Raw genomic sequence first — 13,957 nt, forward strand, 5'->3', positions numbered from 1 at the left:
TGGCGTTGTTGCTGGCCACCTGCAATGTCACCATCACATTTGGGTGCCGGTTCAGGTCCTGGCTACTCTACTTCTAATCCAGCTCCCTGCTAATGCACCTGGGAAAAGCAGCAAAAGACGGCCCATCCATGTGGGAGACCCAGATGAAGCTCCTGACTTCCTGGCTTCAGCTTGGCTCAGCCCCAGCCATTGATGACCAGTTGAGGAGTAAACAAATAGATAGATCTCTCTCTCTCTCTCTCTGCCTCTCCCCCCTCTCTGTAATTCTGCCTTTCAAATAAATAAATCTTTAAAATCACCAACAACAAAGCCAGACTATATTGATGTATGTGTATATATATATATATATATATATATATATATATATATGTGAAAGGTATCTGAAAGGCTCAAAGCCCTCACAGCACAGGTCCAGAAACTGCTGAAGTCAAGGTGTAAATATTGCAATGGTCTTTAAAGCCACTGTTTTGGATTCCTTCCCATTTCCGCCCTTTCAATTCCTGCCACTGCCTGACACCTGATTGGCTTTTTGTAAATGAATTCTGCTTGACCTTGCTGAACTATGTGATGATTTGATATTCCTGGGTTAACACTTGGTCTTTCCAGTGAACTTCCCATGAACTCAACATGGTTTCAGTTCCTCTTTCTACTTGGGACTTGCTCAGCTGGCCCAGATTATCTTCTGCCCTTCACAACACAGGAGGGGGCTGGGTATTCAGACAGCAGTAGAGAGGGTTGTATGAACAAGTTTTCTTATGTTCATTTGGTGCCATCATAAGAAGTCATTAATTTCTCTTTTAATATAAATGCAAGTATTCAAGTAAAATAGAATCTATTTGTAAGTAATCATTTTTTCCACTTCTGTTATTTTTTTTTTCCAAATCTACACTCCTTTTCCAAATATTTGTTGGCTTGTTTGTAAAGATACAATAGGGCTGATTGGTAAAATCTGAGTGAGCTGGTATGGAACATATAGGGGCCCACCAACTTTTCCTAAAGACTCTCTAAAATTATTTCACTGGGTGAATAATTTGAAAGGTGTGTTGAATAGAAATACATCTATTTTTTCCTATGGTTGACTCCTTGGAAAATTGGGAATGTGGTTACTTACCCGGAGGGATCCTCTCTCACAGTATTCGATCACCCCAAAGATCCTGGAATCAAGCTTCACTGTGCCATAGAACTTGGTCAGGTTGTAGTAGTCAATCTGAAGCAACTAGGAGAATACGTTTGTTTAAGAAGTCAGTCAGTCACAAAGGGGTACTGGTGTTAATATTCCCAGAAAACATGCTCTGTTTTACATTTTGGGGGAAATGTATTGCTTTCATTAAACTGAATGTCAGTACTCATTTCTTACATCTTACTCAACTGTCTTTTCCTTGTCACTAAGAGGATTTGTATTCATATTCTAGGACACATTTGCATATTTCCAAAATGTTCTGTGTCACCAGACCTAACTCTCCAACATGTCTTAGTAGAATTTTCAATAAGACACACAAGGTCATTCATTTCTTGGCCTGTGAATTCTCCATTAGCATCCACAATAACACCTCCCCAGGGACCCCACGTTCAGAAGAAGCAGAGCAGAGCCAGTTCTGAGGGGCTGGAAATAAGGAACACATACCTTGTTCAATTCTATCTTCTGTTTCTCAGTGAAATTACCATCGCTGTGCTTGAGATCTTTGAGAATCACTCGCTGCAAAGATCAGTTACATTACAGAGAAATGATTATAGTGCAATTCCTTATATGCATATTATTATAAGCTATTTGCATGGCCTAGTAGATTGTGAGCTCTTGAGAGCAATGACAGTATTTGATTGATGTTTATATCTGTGGTACCTGGTACCTGGGATATGGTAGGCTAAGATTTGAATGTTTCTTTAAGAATGATTAAATGGAAGGAAGGGAGGGAGGGAGGTAGGAAGAAGGAAGGGAGGTGCATGGATTGTTGTAGTTCTTAGCAACAAGACAAAAATCTAACACTAAAGTTGTCCTGACTGCTCTAAATCTCTTTTATCTTTCCTTTTCCTTCCTGCACTCTGCCTTTCTCCCCAATTCTATTTTTCCTTTGATTTCTGCAGGATTGTGAGTTTTGTGACCCTTGAAGCAGAGCCCTGCCCATCTCTGTGAAGCTCCAAGAACATGGAGCTTGTACCCAGAGCAACCTGGTTACCACGCCACTCTCATCCATTGTGCTGCCGGTATCAGGGGTTGAGGAACCATGGGCCAGAGCACCCCTGTGACTGAGAGTTCCCAGAAGCAGGGGAGCGAGAGTCACCTTTTTGTCATATTTGCACTGTCGTAGACTCTGGATTGTATCTCGTCGCCTGTCATCGTCAATCTGCCACAAAAAAAAACATCTGATTATTCCAGAAGATCCATGACTGAGAGCCGAGAGGCTCTTCCAGGTGGGCTGGCTGTATTGTTTGCTCCACAAAATGCTGGGCAGGGTCCCAGAGAAGCCGTAGAAATCAACCTGTCTTTTTTGCTCATTACTCACCTTCTCACCCTAACACTGTCTTCTTGCCAGGTTCTGCGGCTCTCGTAATTGTCCAAGTTTTCCCCCTCCTTTGGGAGCATTATGTCAGTTGAAGCTTTTTTTTGCTTCCTTCTCCTCCTGCTCCTTCTAGTGGGAATTATCACCTGTAGCTACAGATGATGTTAGAGAAGGATGCAAATGAGGAACCTGGGCCAGGTTAAGAGGTGCAAGTCTCATCAATTCTGGGTTCAGACTGGAGTGGTCAGATAATCTGATTTATCAAAAGAAGCTGGCAGTGTGGATTCCTAAATGCTATCCTGTGATATTTCTGTGTTGGCAATTAATTTTTTTAAAAAATGTTGAGTGTTGAACAAAGATAGTGTCTCCCCCACAGAACCCTGTAGAGAAGATGCAGCTCTTGGCCTGCCTCTTAATGATTTCTGGTCTCAAGACAGAACACTGACTTCTTTTTTTATTTATTATTATTATTTTTTTTGACAGGCAGAGTTAGACAGTGAGAGAGACAGAGAGAAAGGTCTTCCTTCCATTGGTTCACTCCCCAAATGGCTGCTGCGGCCAGCGCGCTGCGCTGATCCGAAGCCAGAAGCCAGGTGCTTCCTCCTGGTCTCCCATGTGGGTACAGGGCTCAAGCACTTGGGCCATCCTCCACTGCCTCCCCAGGCCACAGCAGAGAGCTGGACTGGAAGAGGAGAAACCGGGACAGAACTGGTGCCCCAACCGGGACTAGAACCCGGAGTGCCAGCGCTACAGGCAGAGGATTAGCCTAGTGAGCCGTGGCACCGGCCAACAGAACACTAACTTCTAAAGAGCTCTCCTCTTTCTAGTATTAAAATTAGAGCTTTCTCAATCCCAGTTGTAAGTGCTACCTGATTTGTGAATCACTTCTTGGTCAAATAAACTCTATTAAGTTTAATCTGTCTAAATCATCTAGCCAGTCATTTTGGTCAACAAATTCTGTCTTTAGAAACCCAATAGTCTATAGATCATTTATGCCTTCCTGTGAATCTGTACTACAAGGTTGATTTCATCCTGACACTTGTCTGAGACAGATTGGTCTTGGTAAAGAGAATGGCTGCGAGGTGCAAAATGCAGCAGGAGGGTCATTTTGGAGCGTCTGGAATTTTAGAGAAAGGCAGGCCTGGTCCGTGTACAGTCAAGAGGGTGCTAAACGGCAGCATGCAGAACTCAGGGTCCAGTGTCAAGACCTGGTAGGGAGGCTCCAGGGACAAACCCGGCTCATGCTGCATTTTTGTTCCTGCTGATTTAGGGCAAGAAGGCATCTCCAGTCACACCGCTTTATTGGCTTGGCCCTATCCCAAGGATGGGGGGTTGGGGTGTGAAAGTCCTAGGTCTCCATCTGTTCCTAGTATGCTTTGATAGAAAAGCCTTGGCAATTATCTGGTTTATGGTAAGTGTTATGGCCTTAGGCATTGCAGTGAGAAAGTCTGAGTTCAGATTGTAGCCATGGTCCTGGAATTCCAGCCATGTTATCTCATGGGCCAGGGAAAGATGAAATGGGTCAATATGTTGAGCCTGTAATAAGTAGTCAGTGTAAGCTGTGGCAATTTGTAGTAGTCTTACTCACTAGCTGTAAGTGACCTTGCACAGAGTCTTAGTCCTTTGTCCTTCAGCTTCCTCATCCGTAAAGTGATGGTGATAAAGCTTGTTTCACAGATTCTGTGTGAATAGGTGAGCAAACAGTTGGAGCACTGACTGCAGGGGATAGGGGTATGCGGCTCATAGAGCTGCTCACACCGCCCAGTTGAAGGATACCATGGGCACACAGCAGCAGACATCTTTAGCAATGGACAAGAAAAGTTATGGAGTCTCAGAATGGGCCGATTGGGACCCAAGGTTTAGGGAGACAACAGTGCTCTGTCCATTCCTACATCTCTTTCATGACAAGCTCCTGGTATGTCCAGGAACATTTCTCTTCCAGGTTAGATGCAAAGGATGAGTCACATCCCACCTTAGTATTGATCAACTAGCTGGCATTTAGGGCAGTGTGGAATCAAGCAAAAGCTAAGAAGCTGAACATTAGAAAACCTGTAAGTCTTTGATTCTTGAACAAGCTATCCCTGCTTGGCACATTTTCTACCATGTCCCCCAACTCTTGTCAAATACTCAGCAAATTTCATCATTCCTCACCTTACCTTCAGGCTGACTTGGTTGGTCTCGTTGGTCTCCAGAGGAAAGATATTTTCAGGAGGAATGTGGGACCATTTTTTCTGACGAAGTTCATGATCTCTTTTATATTTTCTGTGAAAGGAGTAGAGCCAGTCAACTGTTTTTTTAAGTGTCCATGCCATTCAGTTTCTGGATGCTGGGAGAAATTTAGAACCCTGGTACCCTCGTGTGGATGTGTGGTGAACGAGGTTAGCTCAATGGTGTAACTCCATGTTCTCCAGACTGGCAAGTGTTGGCGTTCAAGGACCTGTAAGCATTTCTGCTGAGCTCTTCTACTCTTGCTTTTCTTTTTACTTTCCCAGGTGCTTCACTAAGGCAGCCCTTCACTGTAATATGGAATCTGAACTGACAGCCTTTAAAGAGTGAGGAAAATAATAAAACTGATAACCTTGGGAGATAAAAATATTAATTTTTAAACCATCAGAGAATATACTAGATTCCCAGGTAAGCCAATTCCTTTTACTCAACTGTGTCTTTTTCATTTTATTTTTATTTATTTATTTATTTATTTATTTGACAGGCAGAGTTAGACAGTGAGAGAGAGACAGAGAGAGAGTTACAGACAGTGAGAGAGAGACAGAGAGAAAGGTCTTCCTTCCGTTGGTTCACTCCCCTAATGGCTGTCATGGCTGGCGGCTGGCGCTGTGCTGATCCAAAGCCAGGAGCTGGGTGCCTCCTCCCGGTCTCCCAGGCGGGTGCAGGGACCCAAGCACCTGGGCCATTCTCCATTGCCCTCCTGGGCCACAGCAGAGAGCTGGACTGGTAGAGGAGCAACCGGGACTAGAACCCGGGGTGCCGATGCCACAGGCAGAGAATCAGCTGGCCTCTTTAAACATATTTTTTAAGACAGAGTTGAGTAAGGCCAGCGCCGTGGCTCACTAGGCTAATCCTCTGCCTGCGGCGCTGGCACCCCAGGTTCTAGTCCTGGTTGGGGTACCGGTTCTGTCTTGGTTGCTCCTCTTCCAGTCCAGCTCTCTGCTGTGGCCCGGGAGGGCAGTGGAAGATGGCCCAAGTGCTTGGGTCCCTGTACCCACATGGGAGACCAGGAGGAAACACCCAACTCCTGGCTTTGGATCAGCACAGTGCCAGCCGTGGTGACCATTAGGGGAGTGAACCAACTGAAGGAAGACCTTTCTCTCTCTCTCTCTCTCACTAACTCTGACTGTCAAAAAAAAAGTATGTTTAAAGAAAATGAAAAAGTGGAGAGTAAATGTAATAGCATGTATCCCAACACAAAAAAAGTTAGACTTTTTTTTTTCCCTTCACAAACTATAGGGAAAACAGAATCCTTAGGTGGTAGGAGATGCACACTTTTTGCCTTATAACTATCCCAAGTTGCTTCCCAGCGTGCTGTTACTGATTTACATCTTGAGAATTCTTGTTTCTCATACTGTTTTTTTCCCACTCTTATGATGTATGTGAAATGGTGCTTCATTATTGATCTACTTTACATTTTCTTGATTTCCAGAAAGATTATCCTTTTGAACATTTTTTAGCTGTTTTATTGAGTATATAGAACAACAGAATAATATAAATTGTCTATATATAATTTCACTTTTTTCTATTGTATAATTTATCTTTCCCTTATCCTTATTTATATGAGTTCTTTATATATTCAGAAACGCAAACCCTTTGTCCTGTTATGTTGCAAATACCTTCTTTCAGTCTACTGCTTCCTCTACCTATGTTATATGCAAAATTTTGATTTGATTTTGGCCATATTTACATATGTTTTGACTGACAATTACTTTTTTTTAAAAGATTTATTTATTTATTTGAAAGTCAGAGTTACACAGAGAGAGGAGAGGCAGAGACAGAGAGAGGTCTTCTATCCACTGGTCCACTCCCCTGCAATAGCCGGAGTTGTGCTGATCCAAAGCCAGGAGCCAAGAGCTTCTTCTGGGTCTCCCACATGGGTGCAGGGGCCCAAGGACTTGGGCCATCTTCCACTGCTTTTTCAGGCCATAGCAGAGCTGGATAGGCAGTGGAGCAGTCAGGACTCAAACCAGTGCCCATATGGGATGTTGGCACTGTAGGCAGTGGCCCCACCTGCTACGCCATAGCGCCAGCCCTGATATACACAGTTTTTTAATTCTGTTTTTCCATGATCTTTCTAATTTTTATTTTTTTTTTGCCCCACCCCCTGACTTTTTTTTTTTTTTTTTTGACAGGCAGAATTAGACAGTGAAAGAGAGAGAGAGAGAGAGAAAGGTCTTCCTTCCATTGGTTCACCACCCAAATGGCTGCTACGGCCAGCACAGTGCGCTGATCTGAAGCCAGGAGCCAGGTGCTTCTCCTGGTCTCCCATGTGGGTGCAGGGCTCAAGCACTTGGGTCATCCTCCACTGCACTCCCGGGCCACAGCAGAGAGCTGGATTGGAAGAGGAGCAACCGGGACAGAATCCGGCGACCCGACTGAGACTAGAACCCAGGGTGCCGGTGCCGCAGGCAGAGGATTAGCCTAGTTAGCCGCGGCGCCGGCTCTTTCTAATTTTATTTTAGAAATAGAACAATGCAGAGACAGATATACACATACAGAGAGAGAGAGAGCACACTCCCCTCCACTGGTTTATACTCCAAATGCCCACAACAACCAGGAGGGTCAGATGGAAGCCAGGGACCAAGAACTCAATCCAAATCTCCCACAAGTGTGGCAGCAACCTATTTACTTGAGCCATCACCACTGCCTTCCAGGGTCTGCACTGGCAGGAAGTTGAAGTCAGGAGTTAGAATCGGGTATCAACCCTTTAATGCCTTCTGAAGGCAATGCTCCCAGTGAGCTGGTTACTTCCACAAAGTCCTGTATCTTAAAGGTTCCTCCATCTCTTCATACTGCCACATTGGGTACCAAGCCTTTAGCAAATGAGCCCTTTGGAACAAACCACGGCACTAACTAAACCAGACAACAGTTTTCTGTGTGTATTGCACCTTTGGTCTGTGCCTCACTGTGCTTTCTCATAATGTGAGTGCCTAGCCTGTCAATATTGGTTAAAGTTTTCTCTAGGAAAGGAAGTACATTGTTTTCTCCAACCTGAAGGCAGAGCTTGCCTCCTGTAACTTGTGTTGCTCGAAAATATAGGAGAGAGTCTATAGTGTGTGCTGATCATTTAGTCAAGAGCAAGCAGAAACCACAACTTCTCTAAAAACAAAATCCAAATGGGTATCAACCTAAGGTAGGGGTAAATCATGAGATAAAAGACACTAACAGGCTTTTCTCGCTGTCTCTAAGCTTGAGAGGCAAAAGCAGAGATTCCCTACCAGCCAGAGCAATGATGTGTCCACAAGGAGCCTGTCAGATAAGTGTGATTCGTGTAGTTTTCCATTTCTGAAGCCCATTCAAGAAAAATAGCAAATGATTGATAGCATCCCCAAATGCAATATGAAAGACACTCAGCTCTACTGAGTACCCAGAGTTTCCTGGGGTGCAGAAATGGGAGCCTGGGTATCTTCAAGGTCATGATACTGATCCTACGTGCCCCCATGTCAATTGACTGATCAATAATGTGTTATTATATGCATATTTAATAGAAGAATATTCAGAAGCATAGAAAGAAAATACTCATTCCTGCTTAGGGGACATTTGGAAAGGAATTATGAGTGACCTTGAAAAGGTGACTTGAAGTTCATGAAATGATAAACAAATAAGGCAAAGGCAAACTCAGGATGAACAAATAGATCAATGGAAAAGAATAATGATACCAGAATCGACATAAGCCAGTGTGGGAACTTGGAATATGACAGAGGTGACATTAAAAGCCAGTTAGGAGATGATATTGGGACAGTTGACTTTCCAGACACAAAATATAAAATTAAAACTCTATCTGAAATGATATGCAAAGATAGGGTCTATCTCATGTGGAGTTTCAACTGTTATTGTTTTAAAGGTTTCAACAAAACTTCAAAGCTTTGAAGAAATTAATAGATAATGATGTTATGATCTCAGGTAAGGAAAGTAATTGTTGGGGCCAGCGCTGTGATGTAACAGGTAAAGCCACCGCCTGCAGTGCTGGCACCCAATATGGGCGCCAGTTCAAAACCCAACTGCTCCACTTCCAATCCATCTCTCTGCTATGTCCTGGGAAATCAGTAGAAGTTGGCCCAAGTCTTTGGGCCCCTGCACCTGCGTGGGAGACCAGGAGGAAGCTCCTGGCTCCTGGCTTCGAATCTGCACAGCTCTGGCTGTTGTGGTCATCTGGAGAGTGAGCCAATGGATGGAGGACCTCTCTCCCACCCCCCTCTCTCTCTGTACCTCTGCCTCTCTGTAACTCTGGCTTTCAAATAAATAAATCTTTAAAAAAACTATGTATAGTTTGATGCCCATGCATTTTTTTAACAGGCATTTTCTATAAACTTTTGGAAGACCCCCTTGTACAGTGATTTTTTTCAGTTTTTCACAGTTCATCAGTGAAACAATAGAAACAGCTCTTTTCATTTAGATCATACTTATTATATGGTAGTCTTTATCCATGCCTCATTTCTAATCCTTATAGTGGTACAGAGAAGAAACTGAAACCAAGAAACCTGTTGAAGTGGCTAAGCAGTGGGCTTCAGAACACCCAACTGGCAAATCAGAGAGGTGGGGCCTGAGTGCAGGCGTCTCTGCCCCAAAGGCTCTGTTCCACTCTTTCTAGTGTTCTACTCTTTCTGTGGCCCTTGATGGAGCATGCTTTTGCTGTCTTAGATCTGTCTAGAGGTCTCTTTATAAAATACATTGTCATCAACAGCTCTCAGACCGCCCCCTTCCCTCCACCATCCCTCTTTGAAAGGTAAGCCCAGGCAGGATGGGGAACAGGGAGGCAGCACCTGAGCACCAGCAGGGCGATGAGCAGGAGCAGCACCACGATCCCCGTGAGTGTGAAGATGGCGATCAACATGATCTGAGGGCCTGTGAGGGAGACACAACAGGCAACACCCTGGTGAGGCTCTTGCAGAAGGGAACAAAGGAAGTGCAAAGCTTCTAGTACCATCACATAATTGGGAAAGTGAAAAGGGACTTTTTCTCCAAAGGCAGAGTTACAGAGAGGAGAGACAGACAGACAGACAGACAGACATACACACACACAGATCTTACATCTACTGGTTCACTCCCCAAACAGATGCAATGGCTGGGGCTGAGGCAGACCAAAGCCAGGAGTTTAGAACTCCATCTGGCTCTCCCACATGGGTGGCAGTGGCCCAAGCACTCAGGCTACCCTCTGCTGTTTTCTCAGGGGCATTAGGAGGGAGCTAGGTCTGAAGTGGAGCAGTGGGAACTCAAACCAGCACTCATTTGGGATGCTGGCATCATAAGCAGTGGCTGAACTTGCACCATACCACCAGCTGGAAAAGGGACTTTAAAGAAGCAATTATCTTCTATCAACCTCTTCACTGGTGATAAAGAAAGGTCCTGTGTCCCTGATCTCTGAAGAAAGCTGTCTGACGTATGTAGAGGAAAAGTGGTTTTGTTTCAGCTCTCGTCAGAGTGTAGTCATCTCTTTTCTTTCTAACAAGAATCATCAAATGTGATAAGAACACAAAATGTTTTCTGGCACACAAATAATTTTGGTGGTAGGAGGCTATGCCAGTATGCCTAAGGAGGTTTCAGAGAGGGGGAAAAAGCATCAACTTTTTAAAAAATATATTATTTGAGGGCCAGAGAATTTTTTAAAATTTATTTTATTTTTATTTATTTTATTTATTTATTTATTTATTTTTTATTATTTATTTATTTGAAAGGTAGAGTTACAGATAGTGAGAGGGAGAGACAGAGAGAAAGGTCTTCCATCCGCTGGTTCACTCCCCAAATGGCCTCAACGGCCGGAGCTGTGCCAATCTGAAGCCAGGAGCCTAGAGCTTCCTCCAGGTCTCCCACGCGGGTGCAGGAGCCCAAGGGCTTGGGCCATCTTGTACAGCTTTCCCAGGCCATAGCAGAGAGCTGGATGGGAAGAGGAGCAGCCAGGACTAAAACCAGTGCCCATGTGGGATGCTGGCGCCGCAGGTGGAGGATTAATCTACTGCACCACAGCGCCGGCCCTGAGAAAACTGTTTTTAAATACAAGGCACATATGGGGAGAAAGTGTAGAATTTAATAATGACAGTGTTGCACACTGGCTCCTCCCCAGATCTCTAGGTTACCGAGAGAAGTCAAGGAAGAATGTGCTCTTAGTTGTTGGAACACTACAGTGTAGACAGATCTGTGAAACGACAGTAAGTTGAGATACTCTTAGAAAAGAAAATGGAATCCAACAATATGTGGCTCTAACCCAAAGAAACACTGAAGCAGAGTCTGAGTATATAAAGGAATGCCTAGTTTGAGAAGGCCAACAAAAATATTAAAACTATGCTTCAAAGTCAAGGCACATATGGGCCACAACAGGACCCCTGTTGGAATAGGAAGTTAGTGGACTCAGGAATTAAAAATGCAACAGATGTCAAGCAGTAGAAATAGAAGTTGGAAAATAATGGCAATATGGTGAAGAAGACACGTTTTTCTTACAGCAGGAAAAATAAAGAAACCAGAAACTCAAGAGGAAAATGTTCAAGGAAGGTATAGTCCTACAATAAAACAAAATAAAATGCAGCCAAGTTTTGAGAATTGGATATTATGAAAAAGGATCCATTTGTATGTGGTGTGGGGGTACAGAAAACATTTGGCGTGTTTTGTGGTTCAAAAGGGGGACAATGGCACTATATAGGAAGACACAGCTTTGTAGAAATAATATTTCGTATCCTAATAATAAAATATTTACTAGTTTTCAACTTGTAGAATCAACTTATCAGTAAAGCACAGAGGGCTTTATTATGGTTACCAAATGAATATTAACCATACCAACTTAAAGAAGTATTCCAGGATGAGAGGCATTTGGCCTGGTGGTTAAGCCACAGGTTGGAATGCCTGCATCTCATGTTAGTGGCAGTGGCTGAGTCCCTGTGTGGGAGGCTTAAATTGAGGTCTTGACTCCTGGCTACAGCCTGGCTCAGTCCTGCCTAGTGTGGGCATTTGGAGAGTGAATGAGTGGTTAGAAGCTCTCTCTGTATCCCAAATTTAAAAAAAATAAAAATAAAAAACAATTTATGAGTTGGAAAGGTGGTAGAATGAAGAAATAAAGGCACTAAGAGCCACATCTCTTTAAGCAGGGGGGCAAAACGTTTTACATACAATTGATAGATTAACAATAGAAGCTCATGTGTAGAAATTAAAACGATAAAGGCATCCAAAGAGTGTACTGACAAAGAAGATATACCTATATTGGGGAGAAGTGAGAAAGAAGAAAGGCTAATTAAGATGAGCTAAATCTCCATTTATCAATACAAAAAAATAACTGGGTAATATCTAAAGTTCCTAAGTCAAGAAATTAAAGCATGTTATTTAGAGATAAGCAAAGAACTAAAAGCTGAAGTGACTGAGATTCTGGGGATGCAGACTTGGGAATACACTTTCCTGATGAATATCTGTACTCCTGGATTTCAAATTATGTGCATGAATTATCTTTGTTAAAAACAGTTAATAAAGGTGAACTTGAAGAGACACTAAGACCTCTTTATTTAAGGAGAATGCCACCTTGTACTCAGGGACCATGGTACCAAATCTGGCAGGACATGGTCTGTGTCCAAAGTGTTCAGTCTTGTACCTGTAGTACTCAGCACATGACCTAGTACAGTATCAATAAGAATGGCAGAATAAAATATAATTAAGTCAAAGCTTGACCTTGCTCAACTTACTGTTTGAGAAAATGGGAGGAAAAGGTGCCCACATATTAAAATACATAAATAGGCTGGCGCCACGGCTCACTAGGCTAATCCTTCACCTGCGGCACTGACACCCCGGGTTCTAGTCTCAGTCGGGGCGCTGGACTCTGTCCCAGTTGCTCCTCTTCCAGTCCAGCTCTCTGCTGTGGCCCAGGAGTGCAGTGGAAGATGGCCCAGGTCCTTGGGCCCTGCACCCACATGGGAGACCAGGAAGAGGCACCTGGCTCCTGGCTTCGGATTGGCACAGCGCGCTGGTCACAACACACTGGCTGTAGTGGCCACCTTGGGGGTGAACCAACGGAAAAAGGAAGACATTTCTCTCTGTATCTCTCTCTCTGTCTAACTCTGCTTGTCAAAAATATATATATATATATATATACATAAATAAATTCAACAAAACTTGTATTCCATTGGACCTAGCTCACATGCTGTATATGCATTTCTAAACTATTTTTGTTTCATTACTCATGTCCTTCTAATGAACAAATCTTTTTCCCTGAGGTGGGGTGTTTAGCTTGGAAATTCTGCAGCACATTCCCATAATGGATGGATTTGAAGAATTTATGGTTTGCTAACATGTGACTTTGCCTTTGATGATGTATTATGTTGTTTTGTGCTAAGAGGAAAATTCCAACAGTACAAATGTAAGGCCTGGATTGCTACTCTTGGCTGGGCAGAAACAAATTCATTCCTTGAGGTTGAAGTTGCACATGACTTTTGTGCATTCTCTTTGTCACTGCAATTAATGGTGAGACCACCATTGCCACTCTCACACCCCTGTCACACCCCAAACTCTAGACTCCCCAAAAAAATGTGTTTCAGAAATACAAGTTAACAGTGCAGGTAACTCCACTCACCAATCTGCTATAATTGCACATCCCTCAGACCAGAGTAGGAACTGAAGGGTATATGGTGTACTCCTTATCCCATCTCAGTTCCTGTCTGCCTCCCACAGTGTGAACATCTCACTGCACTGGACACAATTATGATAATCGCAAACTGTATTTCAGTACACCATCTACTACTTAAATACAGTAGTTTTCAATTCAACATTTAGTTTTGTGCTAGCTAAGTTGCAGTAGCTCGTTAGTTCTAAGGTTAAGCTTATGCTGCCTTCTGGTGGCTACTGTGGTTATCACATTCTATTTAATCCATTTCATAATTAATGTAGAATGTGTTTGTAATCCGAGTCATATGACATTATATTCATTGTTGGAAGGAGTGTGTTAAATCTAATTTAACAGAGAAAGGAACTCACAATTAGAAAAGAAATACATGGACTGAAATTAACACAAGGTAGATTAGTGCTAGAGTCCTGAGTAGAAATTCAAGTTATTTGAATAACTGTGATAGTTATTTATGGTTATCTCATTATGTCATTCATTAATTTATTCATTAGGTCCAAGGCACTATGTTGGAGAAGGAGATATGAATAAAGAATGGACCTTAAAAGTACATGGTATAGGGCCAGTGCTGTGGCTCACTAGGCTAATCCTCTGCCTGCGGCGCCGGCACCCCGGGTTCTAGTCCTGGTTGGGGCGC

The 13,957-nt window shown here is 43.3% G+C and overlaps 1 protein-coding gene across 3 annotated transcripts in view; it reads right to left on the reverse strand.

Annotated features, from left to right (window-relative positions):
• GUCY2C (guanylate cyclase 2C) overlaps nt 1-13,957 on the reverse strand; it is a 104,103-nt gene that overhangs the window by 40,638 nt on the left and 49,508 nt on the right. For all 3 annotated transcript variants that reach the window (XM_062195506.1, XM_062195507.1, XM_062195505.1), the window contains 5 exons: nt 9,491-9,572; nt 4,655-4,760; nt 2,280-2,342; nt 1,625-1,696; nt 1,112-1,216 (listed from right to left, as the gene is read on the reverse strand). In XM_062195506.1, the coding sequence (XP_062051490.1) occupies nt 1,112-1,216; nt 1,625-1,696; nt 2,280-2,342; nt 4,655-4,760; nt 9,491-9,572 (428 nt within the window). The remainder of the gene's footprint in view (nt 1-1,111; nt 1,217-1,624; nt 1,697-2,279; nt 2,343-4,654; nt 4,761-9,490; nt 9,573-13,957) is intronic.

This window comes from Lepus europaeus, chromosome 6 (genome assembly GCF_033115175.1).
Source record: "Lepus europaeus isolate LE1 chromosome 6, mLepTim1.pri, whole genome shotgun sequence".
In the NCBI taxonomy this organism is placed as follows: domain Eukaryota; kingdom Metazoa; phylum Chordata; class Mammalia; order Lagomorpha; family Leporidae; genus Lepus; species Lepus europaeus.